Source organism: Schistocerca gregaria, chromosome 6 (assembly GCF_023897955.1).
Source record: "Schistocerca gregaria isolate iqSchGreg1 chromosome 6, iqSchGreg1.2, whole genome shotgun sequence".
In the NCBI taxonomy this organism is placed as follows: domain Eukaryota; kingdom Metazoa; phylum Arthropoda; class Insecta; order Orthoptera; family Acrididae; genus Schistocerca; species Schistocerca gregaria.
The window spans coordinates 293,001,554-293,022,487 of NC_064925.1; the positions used below are offsets into that span (position 1 = coordinate 293,001,554).

The following is a 20,934-nucleotide window of genomic DNA, read 5'->3' on the forward strand; positions in this document are numbered from 1 at the left end:
ACACCGGAGAGTGATGGTCTGGCGTGCCATTTTCTTTTCACAGCAGGACCCCTTTCATTGTCATTCGCGACACACTTATAGCACAGCGGTAGTTCGACGTTATTCTACGCCCAATTTTGTTGCTCTTAGTGGTAAGCCACCCTGAGCTTACATTTCAGCAAGACAATGCCCACCCACAGACAACGACAGTTTTCGCTGCATGTTTTCGTGCTTGCCAAACCCTGCTTGGCCAACAAGGTCGTCGGATCTCTCTCCAGGTGAAACGATTGGAACATTATGGGCACGGCCCTGCAACCATCTCCAGATTTTGACGATCTAGCGCCAACTGGCCAGAATTTAGCGCTATATCCCTCAGTAGGACATCTAAGAACTATTATTCAATGCCAAGCCAAATAACTGATTGCGTAAGGGTCAGAGGTCGACTAATGCGCTATTGACTTCAAATGGTGCAAATGGCTCTGAGCACTATGGTTGGCTCTAAGCACTATGGGACATAACATCTGAGGTCATCAGTCCCCTAGACTTAGAACTACTTTAACCTAACTAATTTAAGGATGTCACACACATCCATGCCCGAGGCAGGATTCGAACCTGCGACCGTAGCAGCAGCGCGGTTCCGGACTGAAATGCCTAGAACCGCTCGGACACAGCGGCCGGCTGAGCACTATGGGACTTACTATCTGAGGTCATCAGTCCCCTAGAACTTAGAACTGCTTAAACCTAAGGACATCACAATATCCATGCCCGAGGCAGGATTCGAACATGTGACCGTAGCAGTCACCGTTCGGCTATTGATTTGCTCAATTTGTGAAGCTCTTTCTCTTGAACAAATCATAAAATTTTTCTGAGATTGTAGTCGTTTGTCTGTCTGTACATGTACAACATATTTACCATTCTCCGTCCCATTCGGATAATTCTTTCGTGGAGCTTCTTTTTTTTTGTCTTAGAGTGTCTTATTGTAAAGAGTATATACAGTAGATCAAGAGAAAACACAGTAATTTCAATACACGTCTCAGTTTGATATTTATGTGATTTTTCAAACATGAAAGAAGGAATTGCACAATCTTTACGCAAGTATAACTTTTTATGGGCAGTATAGCTAGGCCTTGACTAGGAAAACTTTATCACAATTTACTTAAAGCAGCAGCAGCTCTCCGTGAAACATTTCATATTTCGTGAATCAGATCACTAATTAAGTTTCTTTTAATTGACCTGATTAATATCAAGCAATTAAATCTTTTTCGATAAACTAGAGCTCACGTTGGCCAATTTATACTCCATTCGGCCATTTCACAATCTTTATTGGGCTACGAGAATTCTGTGAAAAAACAATTATTCTTTGCTCCGCTCAAATATTTGACCAAAAAATGACATTGACGGCAGTGGAATCTGTTACATCATGAAGCACCGGTCTGATATTTACGGAATTTTGTGAAGATGTTCATCAGATAGTGCGTATTAAATTCTGAACTAATATCCATGATCAACATTTGTGTGTTCAACCCCCATAGGTACTAATGCACTATTGGATTGGTCCTGGCAAGCCAACAGCTTCCCATTATCATCCTGAGTGATTTCTTATCATGCCTGAAATACAAGCTGTGTCAGTCCCTGAAGATTGTCAGCCGGAAATTGGTATGATAGCTATTTTCGAATCGCATCTCAGATATGTTCTATTGGCAACAAATCAGAGGACTGAATGGACGACTCAGTGACACGTGCATTCCTCGTGGTGTTTGTGGTGAGAGCAGCAATGTGGGATCTTGCATTATCCTGCTGAAATACCTTTCTGCTTTGGCCGTGTGCGGTATGACAGCAGTGCTTTACCATTCTTGCCACATACTGGTAAGTATTCAGCCTCCCTGCAACAATTACTAAATCACACCCGTTGGCATATTCAATAGCTCCCACATCACTATTCCAGGACTTGCTGAATTACGCGTTATAAGAATCGTTGTAGCCTGTTACCGTCCAACAGATCGCCTACTGTTACGTTGGTGTCGATCTGACCGCCACAGACAAAAGCAGTACAGATCGCTGAACACAACAGAACGCCATTCAGTGCCCTAGTTGACTCTGGCTCCACACCAAACAAGTCTTTATTGTGTGTGATAGAGAGTCAGCAATAAACGACAAATGGCAGCTCCCCATCCTCAGCTGGGGTCCAGTAATCTGTCTCCAACAATTCGTGCTGATACACTGCCTGTAACCCCGTCTGTACGTCAAAGCCATTCGAATAAGCCCATCACCTTGTTGTCCCACCAGTTGAAAAGTCCTATGACCTTGCCTGCTCACTGTTCTTGCCACACAGTTGTCTGGAGTCCATCTCGTCACCACATGTTCTGCATTCAGTGCACTGATGTCAACCTTCTGTGGGATTTGTCGGTATGATGATCCCCTCTGTCTCAAGCTGATGATTCGATCCTTCTCACAGTCCGAAAGACGGCACTAAGCCGTTCGTGCACTCTCTCCAGGCGTGCTGTGTTGCGATTTCCACCTGGCTATCATCCACTCGTACCACTACATCTCTGTACGAATGACTTTTTTCTGTATTAAAATATAATGAAAATAAGCTCTGGTTCCAAGTGAAACAGTAGGACCCTCTATAACTGGCTGAAACAGTAGGTCCCTCTATAACTGGCTGGATAAGTCAGTTCAAAAGTCAGAGGAAGGCAAAGACATGCCACCTCCAACAGGACCATGCCTAGAACAGCACTGTGGTGTTCAAAATAATCTTCGGACTGATGGCTGCTTTCCTTTTTAAGATCACATAACGATGAATATTAATCAGTATATCCACACCATTTCGTTTGTTGTTGTTGTGGTCTTCAGTCCTAAGACTGGTTTGATGCAGCTCTCCATGCTACTCTATCCTGCGCAAGCTTCTTCATCTCCAAGTACCTACTGCAACCTACATCCTTCTGAATCTGCTTGGTGTATTCATCTCTTGGGCTCTCTCTACGATTTTTACCCTCCACGCTGCCCTCAAATACTAAACTGGTGATCCCTTGATGCCTGAGATGCCTGAGATCCCTTCCTCTAGTCAAGTTGTACCACAAACCCCTCTTCTCCCCAATTTTATTCAATACCTCCTCATTAGTTATGTGATATACCCATCTACTCTTCAGCATTCTTCTGTACACCACATTTCGAAAGCTTCTATTCTCTTCTTGTCCAAACTATTTATCGTCCATGTTTCACTTCCATATATGGCTACACTCCTTGCAAATACTTTCAGTAACGACATTCTGACACTTAAATCTATACTCGATGTTAACAAATTTCTCTTCTTCAGAAATCCGTTGCTTGCCATAAAATAACAATTTTAAATAGTGTTTTCAAAATGATGGATCACAGTAATCAGTCATCCTTTCCTTTCAGGCTTTATTAAAGCAAATCAATATTTCGGCTCGTGCCTAGCTCTGAGCACTATGAGACTTAACATCTGAGGTCATTAGTCCCCTAAAACTTGGAACTACTTAAACCTAACTAACCTAAAGATATCAAACACATCCATGCCCGAGGCAGGATTCGAACCTGCGACCGTAGCAGTCTCGCGGTTCCGGACTGAAGCGCCTAGAACCGCTCGGCCACCACAGCGGGCAGTACGTTAGTCCCCTGTTGTTCGGGCTTCTGTCACAGTTCATTCAATACTAGAAGTAGTCTCCGACCTCAGTTACTTTTAACTGTTTTATGTTCTTACGATAATTTGTGAGTAAATAGGATATTATTAAACATGTTCGTGTTGCACTTCAGTGCAACTACTGCCCTCGTGTTATGTGGGGATTAATAATATACAGCAGAACATACGTTAATTTTGACTTGTATTACGTACGTATCTCACCTAGTCACAAAATTAAATTACCGTGTCACTATTCCAGTAGGGCCATAATATAGCGTTAATAAAAAAAATGCTTGTGTTACAAATTATAGTTTGCAGTTTTCATTGCGCATCTACATGTCGATTCAGGTTGAACACCTAAAAACGCAGGCGGTGTGGTAGTACAAGCGTTGTTTAAGATTGCTTTCGGAGTTCGTTCCCTCCATGCTCCAGTTGCTGCTCGTCTTCAGAATCGCAGCTAACAATTCGAAACGCCAAATTAGCGGTTAGCGGTTAGCGAGCTGGTAGACCACCTCTAGGATTCACAATATAATATGTTGAACGTCTTTGTTGCTGGAACACTGCGTTCTTGCACTTGTTGACACTAGCGCGCTTCCTGCATAAACATGACTCGTCGCTGTCCTGGTTTTAACGACAGTTTTAGCGCGTAGCCAACTCTCCGGCTAATCACAGAGTCGCCGGCGGTAAAATTTTTGCCGGCATTTGTAACCGTGCCTGCCCGGCTCGTGAATATGCGCCGGCAGAGGTCGACCCTAATTGAAATTCCGCGTCAGGCTGTGGCGTTGCGAGGGGCGTTGCCCTGAGCTTGGGGGAGGGGGGTCAGGGGGGGCGGGGGTAGCAGGGGGTCCAGACAGACAGTAGGGGAAAGGTGCGACAGGTGCTCAGTTTCCGGGCGCAAACTAGGCCACAGGCGTCGGAAACTCTCAGGCGGCGGTCCGGCGCCACTTACACCGCAGTTGCGAACTCGAGAGATCGCGTTACAGCGTCTCAGATACGACTGTGTCTCTGCCCTCTGTCCTAGAACAGGGGCGCTGTTCCGGAGAAATGTGCGAACGCACGAGACAGTGCTGATCCTAGGACTTATCTCGGAAGACAGAGTAACGAATGGCCAGGGCCGTTGCTGGGTGTTTTGCCGCCCCAGGCGAGATTTGAAAAATGACGCTCCATCTTTCTTACTACCATCAGTCTCCTCGATATTCCTCCTTCTCTGTCCTCCACCACCACGAACGGCACAACAATACAGGTTCACTATTATACTTTTAATCATTAAACAAAGGTGACCAGATGCCCTCCCGGTTAGCCGTACAATCTAACTCACGACTTTCCGGGCGGGAAGGAGCGCCTGGTCCCCGGCACGAAACCGCCCGGCGGATTTGTGTCGAGGTCCGATGAACCAATTTTTAGGCGGTTTTCCATCTGCCTCGGCGTATGCGAGCTAGTTCCCCATATTCCGTCTCAGTTACAATATGTCGGCGATTGCTGTGCAAACAAGTTCTCCACGTACGCGTACACCACCATTATTCTACCATGCAATCATAGGGGTTACACTCGTCTGGTGTGAGACGGTCCCTAGGGGTCTACTGGGGGCCAAACCGCACAATAACCCTGGGTTCGGTGTGGGGCGGCGGAGGGGTGAAGTGGACTGCGGTAGTCGTCGTGGGGTTGTGGACCACTGCGGCTGCGGCGGGGACGGCGCCTCTCCGTCGTTTCTAGGTCCCCGGTTAACATACAATAGAATACAATGTGACCAGACGTCCAGATTTTCTGGCGACCGTCCTCAATTCTCACGTTTTGTCCTCAATTGCTTTCAAATTGATTGAGGACAACAAATGTCCTCAATTTCTTATTTTTTGTCCTCGATTTTTGAAATTTCCCAAAAAATTGAAATAGGAACAATGTGCTGAACATTCTAAACTATAACTCAACTGAATTTATCAGTGCAACCAAATTAGGCATCAATTACTTTAATTTATTCAGTTGAATGAGAATAGGCTAGTATAGTCGCGGAACTATTTTCTGGCGTGAATTTATAAAATATGCTATACTGATGGGAGACATGCCGAAGCTTCACACTAGGTCATTTGGATAATAGTGGCATTATTTGGTACTTCCTCTAACTGAAATATTTTTTAGAGTGAGGAATAAATCTCATCTTTTTCAGTGTCTACTATCGTCAAAGTAAGTAAAGACTTATTAAATAAATTTTCTGTATTTTTTTGAAACTAATTCGGCGATTTTTGAAAATAATTTTTCTGCCCTTTGCTGCCTAAGTGGTCCGGCTAGTCTTGCCTAATGGTGGAAACGGACCTGCGAAAGGCTGCGTTTATTGAATCTGAATCGGTTGTTTCAGAAACGCGTCAAATTACATGTTTCCACCTAATGATGTTCTTATGGAATCCAGAACTCATACGGCAAACATACATTTCAGTGCAGAAACCCGTCAGCTCTTACTGCGTCTTATGACTTATTATTCAAACCAAAGATTACGTTTACCGCACAAACTTATTGAGTGGTACTATATAGGAGGAGTGAAAAATCTTATCAGGCTTGAGATCTACTACACGCAGTTTAGTCCATTTAGATATCTAGTGAGATAAGAATTCATGCAGGTTTAAACACAAAACAACACCAAAGCCAAAACTAACCATTTTAATTACATAAAATGAATACAAATTATAGATTTACAACTCACTTTCAAGATATTACACATGTGGAAAACATTAAGATATACACCATCATAAATGTTGAAGAAAGATTGACGAGAGACTTAGTTTATCTCTCACTGTCGTACGTATTATTGCGGTAGTTTGATCGCAATTGTTTCCAAAATGAGTAATGAGGCGGTTATTTGACTTGTCGAAACAAACAGCAATCTGAGTTTCGGCCACACGAAGTATTTAACTGACCACGTCGTCATGCACACTGTTGTTTTGTGGCAGCTCGAAAACAGAGGTTTGTGTTGCCTACTGGAGGCTGAGCTATTGCCGGAGACGGTATTGTCAGCCTGCAAATACCGTGCGGAACAGTTACTGTCAACAAACTGATACATTACAAAAACAGCTCATTTGAACAGATTTCAGAGAAACGTTTTGAAATATCGCCCCTTAAAGTCATGTCAATCGACCGGTCGATCGCTTTCGACGAGTTGAGCATCCCTGCCATAAAGCGTGTTTTTTTTTTTTTGCAGTAGAGTATGATGGCTGCTGTCAACATTGCACTGTTGACGACATTCGCTGTTTTTATTTTCCCAGTTGCACCAGCTGTGTCTTTTATCGATATTTATCAGCAATCATAATTGAGTTGTGGTGTGCAGGTTTCACAATTGCTGTCTGGATAGCCAGTCTAGTTCTAAATTTGTACTATTTCACAGTTTGTGAAGATGAGCCTCAAACAAAAAGGAAACATGGTATTATAAATGAAGACAATTACAAACGAAATGTTATACGAAATGCAAGAGTCAATGGTGAAAGATACAAGAACTACTAAAGTAAAATTGTGACAACGAAATCGGTTCCTGACGAAATTATGCGCCAATGACCACGTAAATGCAGTTTATCTATTGATGACGAAACAATAAATAAGACTTGGAATCTTTTTTATGGATTAAATACTAAAAACAGACAAGATACATATTTTCAAACGTTAATGGAAGTAAAGGAAGTACAGCGTAAAATTAATGCAAACAAAGGCCAAAGTCATATTGATCCTGTTGCAAGTGAAACTTCACTCTCAGATAAAAACAATAAGTCATGTCAGTCCAATAGTGAAATCAATGCAGTCCTTACTCCAGTTTACAAAACTGTTTTTTACAAATCCATGGAGCACCTCAGGATCGGATTGGAAGGCTGGTTAATAAAGCAGTTAAAACACCTGTCGACATGAGAAACAAGGACTGCAATGGGATGCTATTGCAAATGCGTGTTCTTGTATATGAACATATATCTCAGTTTGAAGTAAACGAAAGCCATCACGGGAAAAAAAACTGACAGCAATGTTAAACAATTCAAAAATGTATAATATGCTTTTAACCAAACACCCTGACATGAAAGGTAAAGCAAAGCTTAATTTTTACTATGTATATTTAAAAGACAATTTTAGTTTTTCTTTTGTCTTTTGGACGGCCACAAGTTGACGCTTGCAACCAATGTAAATGGTTCAAGCGGAACCCTCGTTTACCCGACAACGTCAATCGTAGTGTCACAGCAGAACAAACGGTACACAGGTGCAGGACTAAGGCGTTTCATTCAAAACTACATGGAATGAGTGAAGACCAGGATGGTGACACAGACGCAATTTGTGTTGACTGTATGTAAAAATCAGGCATTTCTCATCTTAACTGTTGAAGAGGTATTATACCGGCCGAAAAATGCTGCTGCCAAAACACAAATAAGACGAATATATTCCTGTTTAAGAGACACCGACAAAAAGGTGGTAACATGGTCTCAGAAAATAAAGTAAACAAGAGTCACAAATAAAATACTTTCACTGGCCTTCCAAGTAATCATCATTGGCTACAACACGCTTCTGATATCGGCTTTTGGAATTGTTGGAAACTGTCGGCAAACACTTCTTGCGAAATCGGTCGAAGCACCGCAGTCACGCGTAACAACTGCGAAGCGTACGTCTTTCAGGGCTGTAGGTTGCAGTCGGTATGTAGAGACGAAGAGACTTGCACACGACAGACTATCGTGGACAGTTCCATCAAACGAATCATTGAACTGAACACTGCAACAACAACAACAACAACAACAACAACAGCACCATGGATCACTCTCCCGAGGTTTAATCGTTGCTCTTAGCTCCAGAAGGAGAATGTGGCGAAATAAGTTTATGGAAGGCCTTCACCAGAAGAAGGAATGTTAACTCTAACATTCCGTCGTCGACGAAACCTTTAGAGACTGAGAAAAGCTAAAATTGTGGGGAAGGTGGCCTGTTCTTTAGAGGAAACATTCCGGTCCTCGCGTTACCAGAATAAGTGTTAGATTCGTAAAACATCTGCTACGGCATCCAAGAATAACGAATTTGGCTGCGAAAGGAGGATTTGAGGAGAAAAATGGTACACATAGAGAAAAACACAGACTATCCAAACCATATTACTGAATATGTTGATGGTGTACAGCCACAAAGTACTGTTACGAGTAACGAATTCATAGAATTCATCTTCAGGCAATTTTCATGCTTTCATCAAAACACAAGTTCTATTGGTTTCTAGGTGAGTTGCTTTAGGATAAACAATAATTCACTCTTAGAAAAACACACATATTCATACAAAAATCAAACAAATACGTTGGTTTTCATTGTTATACATTTTCTTTGGGCACTGGAACAAGTTAGCAAAAAATGGTTCAAATGGCTCTGAGCACTATGGGACTCAACTGCTGTGGTCATTAGTCCCCTAGAACTTAGAACTACTTAAACCTAACTAACCTAAGGACATCACACACATCCATGCCCGAGGCAGGATTCGAACCTACGACCATAGCAGTCCCGCGGTTCCGGACTGCGTGCCTAGAACCGCGAGACCACCGCGGCCGGCACAAGTTAGCAATGCGCAGTACGTTCTGACTCGCTTCTGGCATATGAAAACAGATATTAGAGTGGTTAACAATTACATTAGTGTCAGAGCTGTTGCGATATAGTGACATATTAGAAACGTATGTCATTTCAGGACACGTAGGAGCGTGTTACAGTTATATTAAATTGAAAACGTGTTTTAGATTAAATATAAAGCGTTAAATTCAGAGAAATACTTGAAATTTAGTGAATTACAGAATATGTTGCATGTAGTAGTTGCGTGGAAATGAAAATATTGAAAAATTACACTACTAGCCATAAAAATTGCTACACCACGAAGATGACGTGCTACAGACGTGAAATTTAACCGACAGAAAGAAGATGCTGTGATATGCTAATGATTAGATTTTCAGAGCATTCACACAAGGTTGGCGCCGGTGGCGACACCTAAAACGTGCTGACACGAGGAAAGTTTCCAACCGATTTCTCATACACAAACAGCAGTTGACCAGCGTTGCCTGGTGAAACGTTGTTGTGATGCCTCGTATAAGGAGGAGAAATGCGTACCATCACGTTTCCGACTTTGATAAAGGTCGGATTGTAGCCTATCGCGATTGCGGTTTATCGTATCGCGTTGGTCGAGATCCAATTACTGTTAGCAGAATATGGAATCGGTGGATTCAGGAACGTAATACGAAACGCCGTGCTGGATCCCAACGGCCTCGTATCACAAGCAGTCGAGATGACAGACATCTTATCCGCATGGCTGTAAGGGATCGTGCAGCCACATCTCGATCCCTGAGTCAACAGATGGGGACGTTTGCAAGACAACGATCATCTGCACGAACAGTTGGACGACGTTTCAGCAGCATGGACTATCAGCTCGGAGATCATGGCTGCGGTTACCCTTGACGCTGCATCACAGACAGGAGCGCCTGCGATGGTGTAGTCAACGACGAACCTGGGTGCACGAATGGCAAAACGACATTTTTTCGGATGAACCCAGGTTCTGTTTACAGCACCATGATGGTCGTATTCTTGTTTGCCGACATCGCGGTGAACGCACATTGGAAACGTGTATTCGTTATCACCATACTGGCGTATCACGCGCGTGATGGTATGGAGTGCCATTGGTTACACGTCTCGGTCACCTCTTGTTCGTATTGACGGCACTTTGAACAGTGGATGTTACATTTCAGATGTGTTACGACCCGTGGCTTTGCCCTTCATTCGATCCCTGCGAAAACCTACATTTCAGCATGATAATGCACGACCGCATGTTGCAGATCCTGTACGGGTCTTTCTGGATACAGAAAATGTTCGACTGCTGCCCTGGCCAGAACATTCTCCAGATCTCTCACCAACTGAAAACGTTTGTTCAATGGTGGCCGAACAACTGGCTCGTTACAATACGCCAGTCACTACTCTTGATTGAACTGTGGTATCGTGTTGAAGCTGCATGAGCAGCTGTACCTGTACACGCTATCCAAGCGCTGTTTGGCTCAATGCCCAGGCGTATCAAGGCCGTTATTGCGGGCAGAGGTGGTTGTTCTGGTCACTGATTTCTCAGGAAATGCACCCAAATTGCATGAAAATGTAATCACATGTCAGTTCTAGTATAATATATTTGTCCAATGAATACCCGTATATCATTTGCATTTCTTCTTGGCGTAGCAATTTTAATGGCCAGACTGTTGTATCGGAGATTTACGCAAAGGGTAGCGGCAACCCCTCGGGCAGACCTGGCACGCGGGCAGTCTACTTTTTCCCTGCAAGCCTCAGTATCGCCAGCTCTGCGACGCCGTCTCGACTGGTCACAAGCCGGCGGTACGAGCGCTGGCAGAGGCCGCTGCTTCCGAGGCACCCATTGGCGTCCGCACAGCGCGTGACAAGAAAATGGTATAACGGCTATTTCGCCGCCGGCAGCTATAAAGACCGGCTCAGCGACTACAGCAGCCGGTTCTTCCGGCTTTTAGAGCCTCTGCTGGCCTCCTGGCGGGTGCTACTCATATCATCATCTCGGAACGCATCCAAAACCCATCGGAAGGACCGACTCCGCTGTCTTCAGCTTTCATCGTTGTTTCCTCTGTGAAATTATACAGTGTTAATGATAGACTTTTCCGTGTCTGTGCTGAGGCTAATTTCGACGGCATTCTCGGGACTTGGATTATTTCCCTCCAAGTGTATTTTCCTACGAAACTGCTAGTGGTCTTACTACACGCTAGAAACAGTCAAGCGGCTTCAGATAGCAGCTCTGTCAAGACTCTGTACCAGTAGCTAGTGGACTCTGTATTTGGTGCCTTTTGTTCTTACCGTGTAAGCAGACGCATTCCGTTGTCAATGAACTTATTAAAACTTGATCACCGCTGTCCCTGCGTCTGCGTGAGTGGCACTTCACAGACTAACTACAGACAAGATGTGCCACAAGTGTTGTAACGGTTGTAGATTAGACTAGTCAGAACAAGAATGGGTTCATGTAAATTGCCAGATATCATTATAAGAAGTGTTATAGCGTAATTAAACAGTACTGAATGATTTCATCGGATATACACCGTTTCTTCCGTGATCTTAAGAGTATCTTTCAGAGACAAAGGAGAAGGGCAAAATTTCTAGCTGCTGTGCTGAATGAGAGCTAGCTCTTAATCTGGAAAAATGTAAGTTGATGTGGATGAGTAGAAGGAACAAAACTGTAATATTCGGTTACAGTATTACTAGCGTCTTGCTGGACACAGTCAGGTCGTTTAAATATCTGGGCGTAACGCTGCAAAGCGATCTGAAAGGAACGAGCGTATGAGAACTGCGGCAGGGAAGGAGACTGGTCGCCTTCGCTTTATTGCGGGAATTTTAGGAAAGAGTGGTTCACCTGTAAAAGAGACCGCATATAGGACGCTGGTGCGACCTATTCTTCAGTACAGCTCGAGCGTTTGCGATCCGTACATGGAGGGATTGAAGGAAGACATCGAAGCAATTCAGAGACGGGCTGCTAGATTTGTTACCGGTAGATTCGAACAAAACGTAAGTGTTACGTATATGCTTCGGGAAATCAAATGAGAATCGCTGGAGAGAAAGCGACGTTCTTTTCGAGAAACGCTGTAGAGGTAATTTAGAGAACCGGAATTTGAAGCTGACTGCCGAACAATTCTACTGCCGCAAGCATATATCACGTGTAAGGACGATAGAGATAATATACGAGAAATCAGGGCTCATGCGGAGGCATATAGAGAGACATTTTTTCCTGGCTCTGTTTGCGAGTGGAGCACGAAAGGGAAATCCTGAGGTAGACGTCTCAGTTTGAGACAAAAATCACTTTTTTTTTCATTGCAGTTTCATCCCATCGCACAAGGGCAAGGTGTCGGCTGTCAGCGGTAAAATATCTCGCTTTTGGATAAAATGAAATCAGCCTTCATCGTCTGCAGTCATGGAGTAGGTTCGAGAAAGATTCAAATCTGTGCTTGGACTTTAAGGTTGCTGCGTAAACAAAAACAACCGTTCCCTGTACTTTCGTTTGAACTTAACGCGTACTTGCTGTTATACATTCTCATTTGATTTACACACCGATTATACTGTACGATGTGACTTCATCTCCTTATCTTTCTATTATGCAATGACGCTGAGAACAATGGTAAGCAAAGTGACATAACTCCACATATCATCACGTGTACCCGTTTTGTATACAAAGACTCGCCGGAAAGCCTCGTATATATGTTTACAAGTCAACAGGTAGAGGTTCTTGCTCCATATCATAATTCTTATATTTTCCAGTGAACTGGCTAATGACCTACTAAAGCGATGTTGCGCCAACACTGCTCCACAGAGTTTAATAATGCATTAATGCCTTACTCTTTGCTACTACTATGTTAATCACCCTCTAATTATTAACCACAGATCTGCGAATGAACAGTAAGGACAAGGGAATGTTATTCATAGTGCGTATCAAAAAATGCAGCGCGCACGTTTGCTCCCATGTTATTTCAGATCTTGCCACACGTTCTCAGTAGGTTCGTGATATTTTACAAGGCAAGAAGGGAATATTCGTAAAATGAAAATACTCTCTCCTTGTACATTCATGAAATGTGAGTAGAAGTACCATGTCCACGTTGTTGTGCGGGCACAGTACCAAGTTTCGGTTCGCTCTGCGAACTTGTCAAATCTGTTCAAACATCATTGCAATCGCTGCCGTGAATAGCCGATCTTTCATTTCTCAAGAAAGAAATAACTCATAACTGCAGGCTATTTCCGTTTTGCTCTTTGGAACTGGGTATGGTCAGGCTAAGAAAGTGAAAATAATTGAGCTTTTTGTCTCTTACCTGAATCCTGCTGGAAGATTCAGCCTGAAGACTGGCTCATTTGTTTCTCCTCCTGAAACAAAAATAAAGACCATTTAAGAGTTGGGAAAGTTTTGTATTGGAAATACATGTAGAGAGACATACCAATGACGAACAGTACAAAATATGTTATTGTCTACGGTATATTTCGTTTTTTCCTGCAGTGACGTTTCACATTTTGCAACAGCAAAGCTTCTCATTTATTATTTTTTGATATGTTTTGTAAACATAATGGAATACTGTTACAAAGTCCGAACAGAACTCATGATCGTTTTGTAACCTCGATTTTATACTACAAAAAACATTATAATTATACGACCGACCTTTACAGAAAAAAGGAACAAAAATTAGAGTAACATCAATCAAGAAGGGAGCCACTAAGTAGAGAAGGAAGGAAGATTAAGGTTAACGTCTCGTCGAAGATGAGGTCATTAGAGACACCGCTCAATCTCGAATAGCATATACTTGTACCAAACCATTCCAATGCTCAAATTCATTTGTCTGAAATATATTAAAGCTTCTCATTTATTATTTTTTGATATATTTTGTAAACAGTATTTAGGAGAGTTGGAATTTTATAGATTTCTTATTCATTTAAGTGAAGTTCACCTAATTTTGAATATAATTATTCGGAATACTTAAAATTCACTTTCCCGTAAACTTTCTTACCATTTCCTTTAGTATTTTGCTCAAGTATTATAAACGTAATACTACCGGTAATAATAATAATAATAATAATAATAATAATAATAATAATAGTTCAGTGGAAAATATTGCAAAGTTACCTACATACAGTCCCTACAAGTTTACCGGTCTCACTGCTGTAGTTGTATTACTGAAGGTACCATTTCCGACAAAGTATTAATAGAAGAAGGGTGAAACTTATGATTTGGAAAAATACTTACGATAAACTCTATTGGACTTTATTAATGATTTTAGAAACAATTTTAAAAAATGTAAATTTCAACTTTAGATATTTTTGCCTCATTAGTGGTGTAAAGTATTGAAAAACTGGTTTGTTAAATGATGCCAGGAGCGATAAGAAGTTAATCTCAAAGTTTCATTGAATCCTGATGAATATGATTTGAGGAAAGTTACAATATATAAGCGAAAACGTGAATAGCCGCCAAAAACATTTAAAGAAGAGTGTGCAAAATTCACATTTTATCATAAATTCTGAAACGTCCCATATACACAATTCCTTACTGCTGACTCTTTTTCTCGTCCCTTCTACTTTTTTACCTGCTCTCCACACAGTTAATACTCACAATTTCCTTTTTCTCATTGTGGTATCATCCAGAGGTCGCGCTGCCAAACCAAAGTCGGAAACGTGAAACCACGCCACAGACATTAACGCTACAATCCGCAGCAACCAATGGGAGGCACTCGAGAAGACACGCCCCCACTTTCACCGTAGCAGCGCCTTCGCACTGAGGTCAATGTAGTGTCAAGCATGCAAGAGCTCTGCCCAATTTTCTTTTTATTTATTTATTTATTTTTTACCTCTGCTGAAGCAGTCAACATCATCGTGTAGGACAGTGACAGCTAAAGTTTCTGATTAAATCTACTTTCGTAAATGTTGCATCATAAGTTTTTTCGCACGAGAAAAGCTTGTTGATTTGTGCATTACGGGATGCTTTCATAGTCAATGACAGTTCTAAATTATCAAGCAGTCAAGTGCCAAAGAACTGTGTCAAAGGTCAGTAAACCTTTTATTCATTTATTTAATAAATGTGTTTGAGAAAATTCTACCAGAGAAGTCAAAGAACTCACAGTTTTGAATGGCGACTGTAGTTTCGTCTGGTTACTACACTCATAACACAACATAACAGAAAATCGTGCTTCCACGCTAATTTGCAAGGTATATAACCAGCTCTGAAAGCAGAAATTGCATCCAGCACAACAATATATACACAATCTTATTTCAGGGCACCATTCCCATAAAACTACATTGAGTGATTTGTTTACTCTTAACTGAAAGCAGTTCATGTTGTGAATCCAGAGAAGTATGCAGAGAATCAAAGGTAAAACATTCAATCTAAAAACTAAATGTTATTTAGAAACGAAAGAAGTGAACTGTGTTTCTACTGTAATATTGAAACAATTTCTCTTCCATGTATTCGTGAAAACATCTTTGAAATTATGAAACAGTTGCACAGTCCATAATGTAGGAAGGTATAAGTTAATCTGCATGTACTTTCAGCGGCATATGTGGGTACTGAATGCAAATAGAATCGGTAGTAAAGAAGTTATAAATCGAAACGTCATGCACAATGCGGGAGTTTTTCAAGCATTACAGTGTTTATCACGTCATATGTCCTGGACTTCGTGTGGAACGGCGGTATAATTTTGTAGGTGCATTTAACGGCATACTTGGATACTGTCTGTGAAATTTATTGTGTCTAGAGTTAGTAGCATAGAAGTAATACATTTATACGTCATGCATGATGTGGCAGTGTTGCACGCATTTCATTGTTTATGACGTCATGTATCCTGAACTATGATAGGTAAGTGGTTAAAAAAAGTGGTTCAAATGGTAAGCACTATGGGACTTAACATCTGAGGTCATCAGTCCCCTAGACTTAGAACTACTTAAACCTAACTAACCTAAGGACATCACCAAAATCAATGCCCGAGGCAGGATTCGAACCTACGACTGTAGTAGCAGCGCAGTTCCTCACTGAAGCGCCTAGAACCGCTTGGCCACAGCGGCCGGCTAAGTGGTTATTACTCCGAAAGTGATTGTTGCCTGACAGTATGGGATGTGTGTACCAAATTTAGTTCAAATCGGTCCAGTGGCTTAGGAGAACATGTGAAACACACACACACACACACACACACACACACACACACACACACATACACACACATTCTTTTTATAATATGTATGAATATTTGTTTGTAACAAATTTTCCCGCCATCCACTACCTATGCTTTATCGAAAAAATGTGAAAAATTCATTTCGATTTATTACTATAAAAATATATATTAACCCACCATTAACTTGTAACTAATGACGTAATACTTAAAAAAAACAAAAAAAAGCAAAAGCATGTTTTCAGGAGAGAAAACGGAAGACGTTAACGTGATGGCAGTGTGTCTATGTACCTTGCTACGTATAAGAGAAAGGAAGATGTATCTGCACTGCTTTGCTGTAACGCAGAACGGCAAAATTCCAGCCGTTTGATTCCAGCTAGTAGGAAGCCGGTCGGGACGTACTGCCGCATTTCCGTGCGTAGGCCTGGAGGCACACCATCCGTCCGATAACAAACGAACGGCCCGCAGCGTTTCGGCCCCAACGTCAGCTGCAACATCAGGAGCAGGCACCAGTGCCCGTTACGGGACACGTCGCATCATTAGGCGGCGCATCGGTCGGCTTTCCGGTCAATGACGTCACACGGAAACAGTCTCCTGTGCGCTGCCCATGTACCCCCGGTCTGCACGTAGGTTACATGAGCGCTGCGTGCAAAAGCTGCATGGAATTTGCCTTCACACACAATCATTTTCATTCTCTAGTGACGCAGATAGGTTGTACTTCACTTACACCCCTTGATTCACCTAAAAACTTCCACCTCCAATACAGATTGGCTGAAATGCTGTTTTTTCATAGTGGAAATACACAGGGTCACAAAAAAGAAATCTCATATAATCAGTCCAGAAATAACGGGAAAATGTTTAATCACGTCCCCTGTACATTTCTCAACTAGGTCAATACTTGCTTCGACTTAGAAATTTACTTTTTGAACTTCCTTCGTACCTTTAGAAACGAAAACCTTCCACATTTTCTTAGTTTCCCAGTCGAAATTTTATATCCTCTTTACTTCTGGGGCCATCACTTATTTTGCCATGCAATTTTGCCTGCAATTTTATTTTCACGAATCTCATGTTTATAACGTCGTATCTCCTGAACTACACACATCAAAAAAGTTTTGCATCACCTCAGTTCCAAGAGCTCCGGAAGCTGTACAGAAAATTGGAATAGAGATCAACATAAAAATCATTTTCGTCCCTTTTATTACTCATGAAAACCACACATTCCATGTTGTACCATTATACAGCGAGACCACAATGTGGTGGTCCACATTGCTGTACACACTGGTACCTCTAACACCCAGTAGCACGTCTTCTTGCATTGATGCACGCCTGTATTCGTCGTGGAATAGTATCCACAAGTTCATCAAAGCACTGTTGGTCAAGATTGTCCTACTACTCAACGTCGATTCGGCGTAGATCCCTCAGAGTGGTTGGTGGGTCACGTCGTCCATAAATAGCCCTTTTCTCTCTAACCCAGGCACGTTCGATAGGGTTCATGTCTGGAGAACATGCTGGTCACTCTAGTCGAGTTGTCGTTACTGTGAAGGAAGTCATTCAAAAGATGTGCACGATGGGGGCGCAAATCGTCGTCCGTGAAGACGAATGCCTCGCTAGTATGCTCCCGATAAGGTTGCGCTATCGGTCGGAGGATAGCATTCACGTATCGTATAGCCGTTACGGCGCCTTCCATGACCACCAGCGGCGTACGTCGGCCCCACATAATGCCACCCCAAAACAGCTAGGAACCTCCACCTTCCTGCACTCGCTGGACTGTGTGTGTAAGGCGTTCAGCCTGACCGGCATGCCTCCAAACATGCCTCCGACGATTGTCTGGTTGAAGGCATATGCGACACTCATCGGTGAAGAGAACGTGATGCCAATCCTGAGCGGTCCATTCGGAATGCTGTTGGTCCCATCTGCACCGCGCTGCACGGTGTCGTGGTTGCAAAGATGGACCTCGCCATGGACGTCGGGAGTGAAGTTGCATATCATGAAGCCTACTGACCACAGTTTGAGTCGTAACACGGCGTCCTGTGGCTGCACGAAAAGCATTATTCAACATGGTGGCGTTGCTGTCAGGGTTCCTGCGAGATCCGTAGGTAGCGGTCATCCACTGCAGTAGCAGCCTTTGGGCGACCTGAGCGAGGCATGTCATCGACAGTTCCTGCATCTTTGTATCTCCTCCATATCTGAACAACATCGCTTTGGTTCACCCCTGGATACCCCTTGTTGACAGCCCTTTCCGGCACAAAGTAACAATGTGGGCGCGATCTACCTGCGGTATTGACCGTCTAGGCATGGTTGAACTACAGACAAACGATCCGTGTACCTCCTTACTGGTGGAATGACTGGAACTGATTGGCTGTCGGACTCCCTCCGTCTAATAGGCTCATTGCTAATTGTTTACATCTTTGGACGGGTTTAGTGACATTTGTGAACAGTCAAAGGGACTGTGTCTGCGATACAATATCAACGTACATCTTCAGGAGTTCTGGTAACAGGGGTGATGCAAAACATTTTTTGATGTATGTATGTTTCATACAACGCTGTTATTTTAGAGGTACATTCAGTAGTGTACGTGGCTACTGTCTGCGAAATTTTTTGTGAATAGATTTAGTAGTAAAGAAGTAACAAATTAAAACTTCATGGATGATGCGGCAGTTTTTCACGCGTCTTAGTAGTTCACGTCATATTTCCTAAAATATGTATCGTGAAATATGATTTTGCAGCTACGTTCAATGGTGTACATGGGTGCCGTATGCGAAATGTGTTAGTAGCAAAGAAGTTAGTACCAAAGAAGTAAAAGATTTTAACATCATGCATGTTGCGTCAGTTTTTCGCGGATCTCAGTGTTTACGACGTATCTCCTGAATTATGAGTCGTACAATGATATAACCATGCTAGTGCATTCAGTGGTATATGAGAATACTGGCTGTAAAATATGTTGCGAGTACAGTTAGTAACGAAGGAGTTGTTGTTGTTGTTCTTGTGGTTTTCAGTCCTGAGATTGGTCTGATGCAGCTCTCCATGCTACTCTATCCTGTGCAAGCTTCTTCGTCTCCCAGTACCTACTGCAACCTACATCCTTCTGAATCTGCTTAGTGTATTCATCTCTTGGTCTCCCTCTACGATTTTTACCCTCCACGCTGACCTCCAATGACAAATGTGTGATCTCTTGATGCCTCAGAACATGTCCTACTAACCAGTCCCTTCTTTTTGTCAAGTTGTGCACAAACGTCTCTTCTCACCAATCCTATTCAACAGTTCCTCATTAGTTATGTGACCTACCCATCTAATCTTCAGCATTCTTCTGTAACACCACATTTCGAAAGCTTTTATTCTCTTCTTGTCCAAACTATTTATCGTCCATGTTTCACTTCCATACATGGCTACGCTCCATACAAATACTTTCAGAAATTACTTCTTGACACTTAAATCTATACTCGATATTAACAAATTTCTGTTCCTCCGGAATACTTTCCTTGCCATTGCCAGTCTACATTTTATTTCCTCTCTACTTCGACCATCATCAGTTATTTTGCTCCCCAAATAGAAAAACTCCTTTACTACTTCAAGTGTCTCCAATCTAATTCCCTCAGCATCACCCGACTTAATTCGACTACATTCCATTATCCTCGTTTTGCATTTGTTGATATTCAGCTTATACCCTCCTTTCAAGACACTGTCCATTCCATTCAACTACTCTTCCAAGTCCTTTGCTGTCTCTGACAGAATTACAATGTCATCGGTGAACCTCAAAGTTTTTATTTCTTCTCCATGGATTTTAATATCTACTCCGAATTTTTCTTTTGTTTCTTTTACTGCTTGCTCAATATACAGATTGAATAACATCGGGGAGAGGTTACAACCCTGTCTCACTCCCTTCCCAACCACTGCTTCCCTTTCATGTCCCTCGACTCTTATAACTGCCAAGTGGTTTCTGTACAAATTGTAAATAGCCTTTCGCTCCCTATATTTTATTCCTGCCACCTTTAGAATTTGAAAGAGAGTATTTCAGTCAACATTGTCAAAAGCTTTCTCTAAGTCTACAAATGCTAGAACCGTAGGTTTGCCTTTCCTTAATATTTCCTATAAGATAAGCCGTAAGGTCAGTATTGCCTCACGTGTTCCAGTATTTGTACGGAATCCAAACAAACGAAGGAGTATGAAACTGAAACGTGGTGCTTCACGCGCCAGTTTTACTACATGAACAGAGGAAAAGTAGTATTCGATCAACTTTGTTCCATTCATCATTTTTTGGAGTTGTCACCAATAATAAGTTTTCTAAGGCTTTGAAGATACAAGTAAAGTTTGTTTCTAGGCACTAAGCGCTCTCATTAGTAAATAATGGATGAATAAAGTATGGGGAGTCGCACGTTATGGCCTACACTGCTTTTTCACCCCCGACACCCTGTTATGTAGGAGGTTCTTATCCTCACAGCGATCTCTTCCAGACAGTAATGTATCAGGTTTGGGTGAAACTGGTCCAGTTCTTTAGGAGAAGATGTGGAACATATATTCATATAGGGTAGATACATACATCTGTTTTTATAATATGCATGGATTTCAGAAGCTGAATTCGGAAATCGTTACTGGGATAAACGTGAAATCTAGAAATGTTTTATCATCCTTCTTACCGAGAGCAGAGAGATCCGCGCT

At 42.3% G+C, this 20,934-nt stretch overlaps 1 protein-coding gene across 1 annotated transcript in view; it reads right to left on the minus strand.

Annotated features, from left to right (window-relative positions):
* Positions 1-20,934, minus strand: part of LOC126278085 (uncharacterized) — a 532,462-nt gene that overhangs the window by 111,179 nt on the left and 400,349 nt on the right. The window contains exon 2 of the mRNA XM_049977929.1: positions 13,444-13,495. Within this exon, the coding sequence (XP_049833886.1) occupies positions 13,444-13,495 (52 nt within the window). The remainder of the gene's footprint in view (positions 1-13,443; positions 13,496-20,934) is intronic.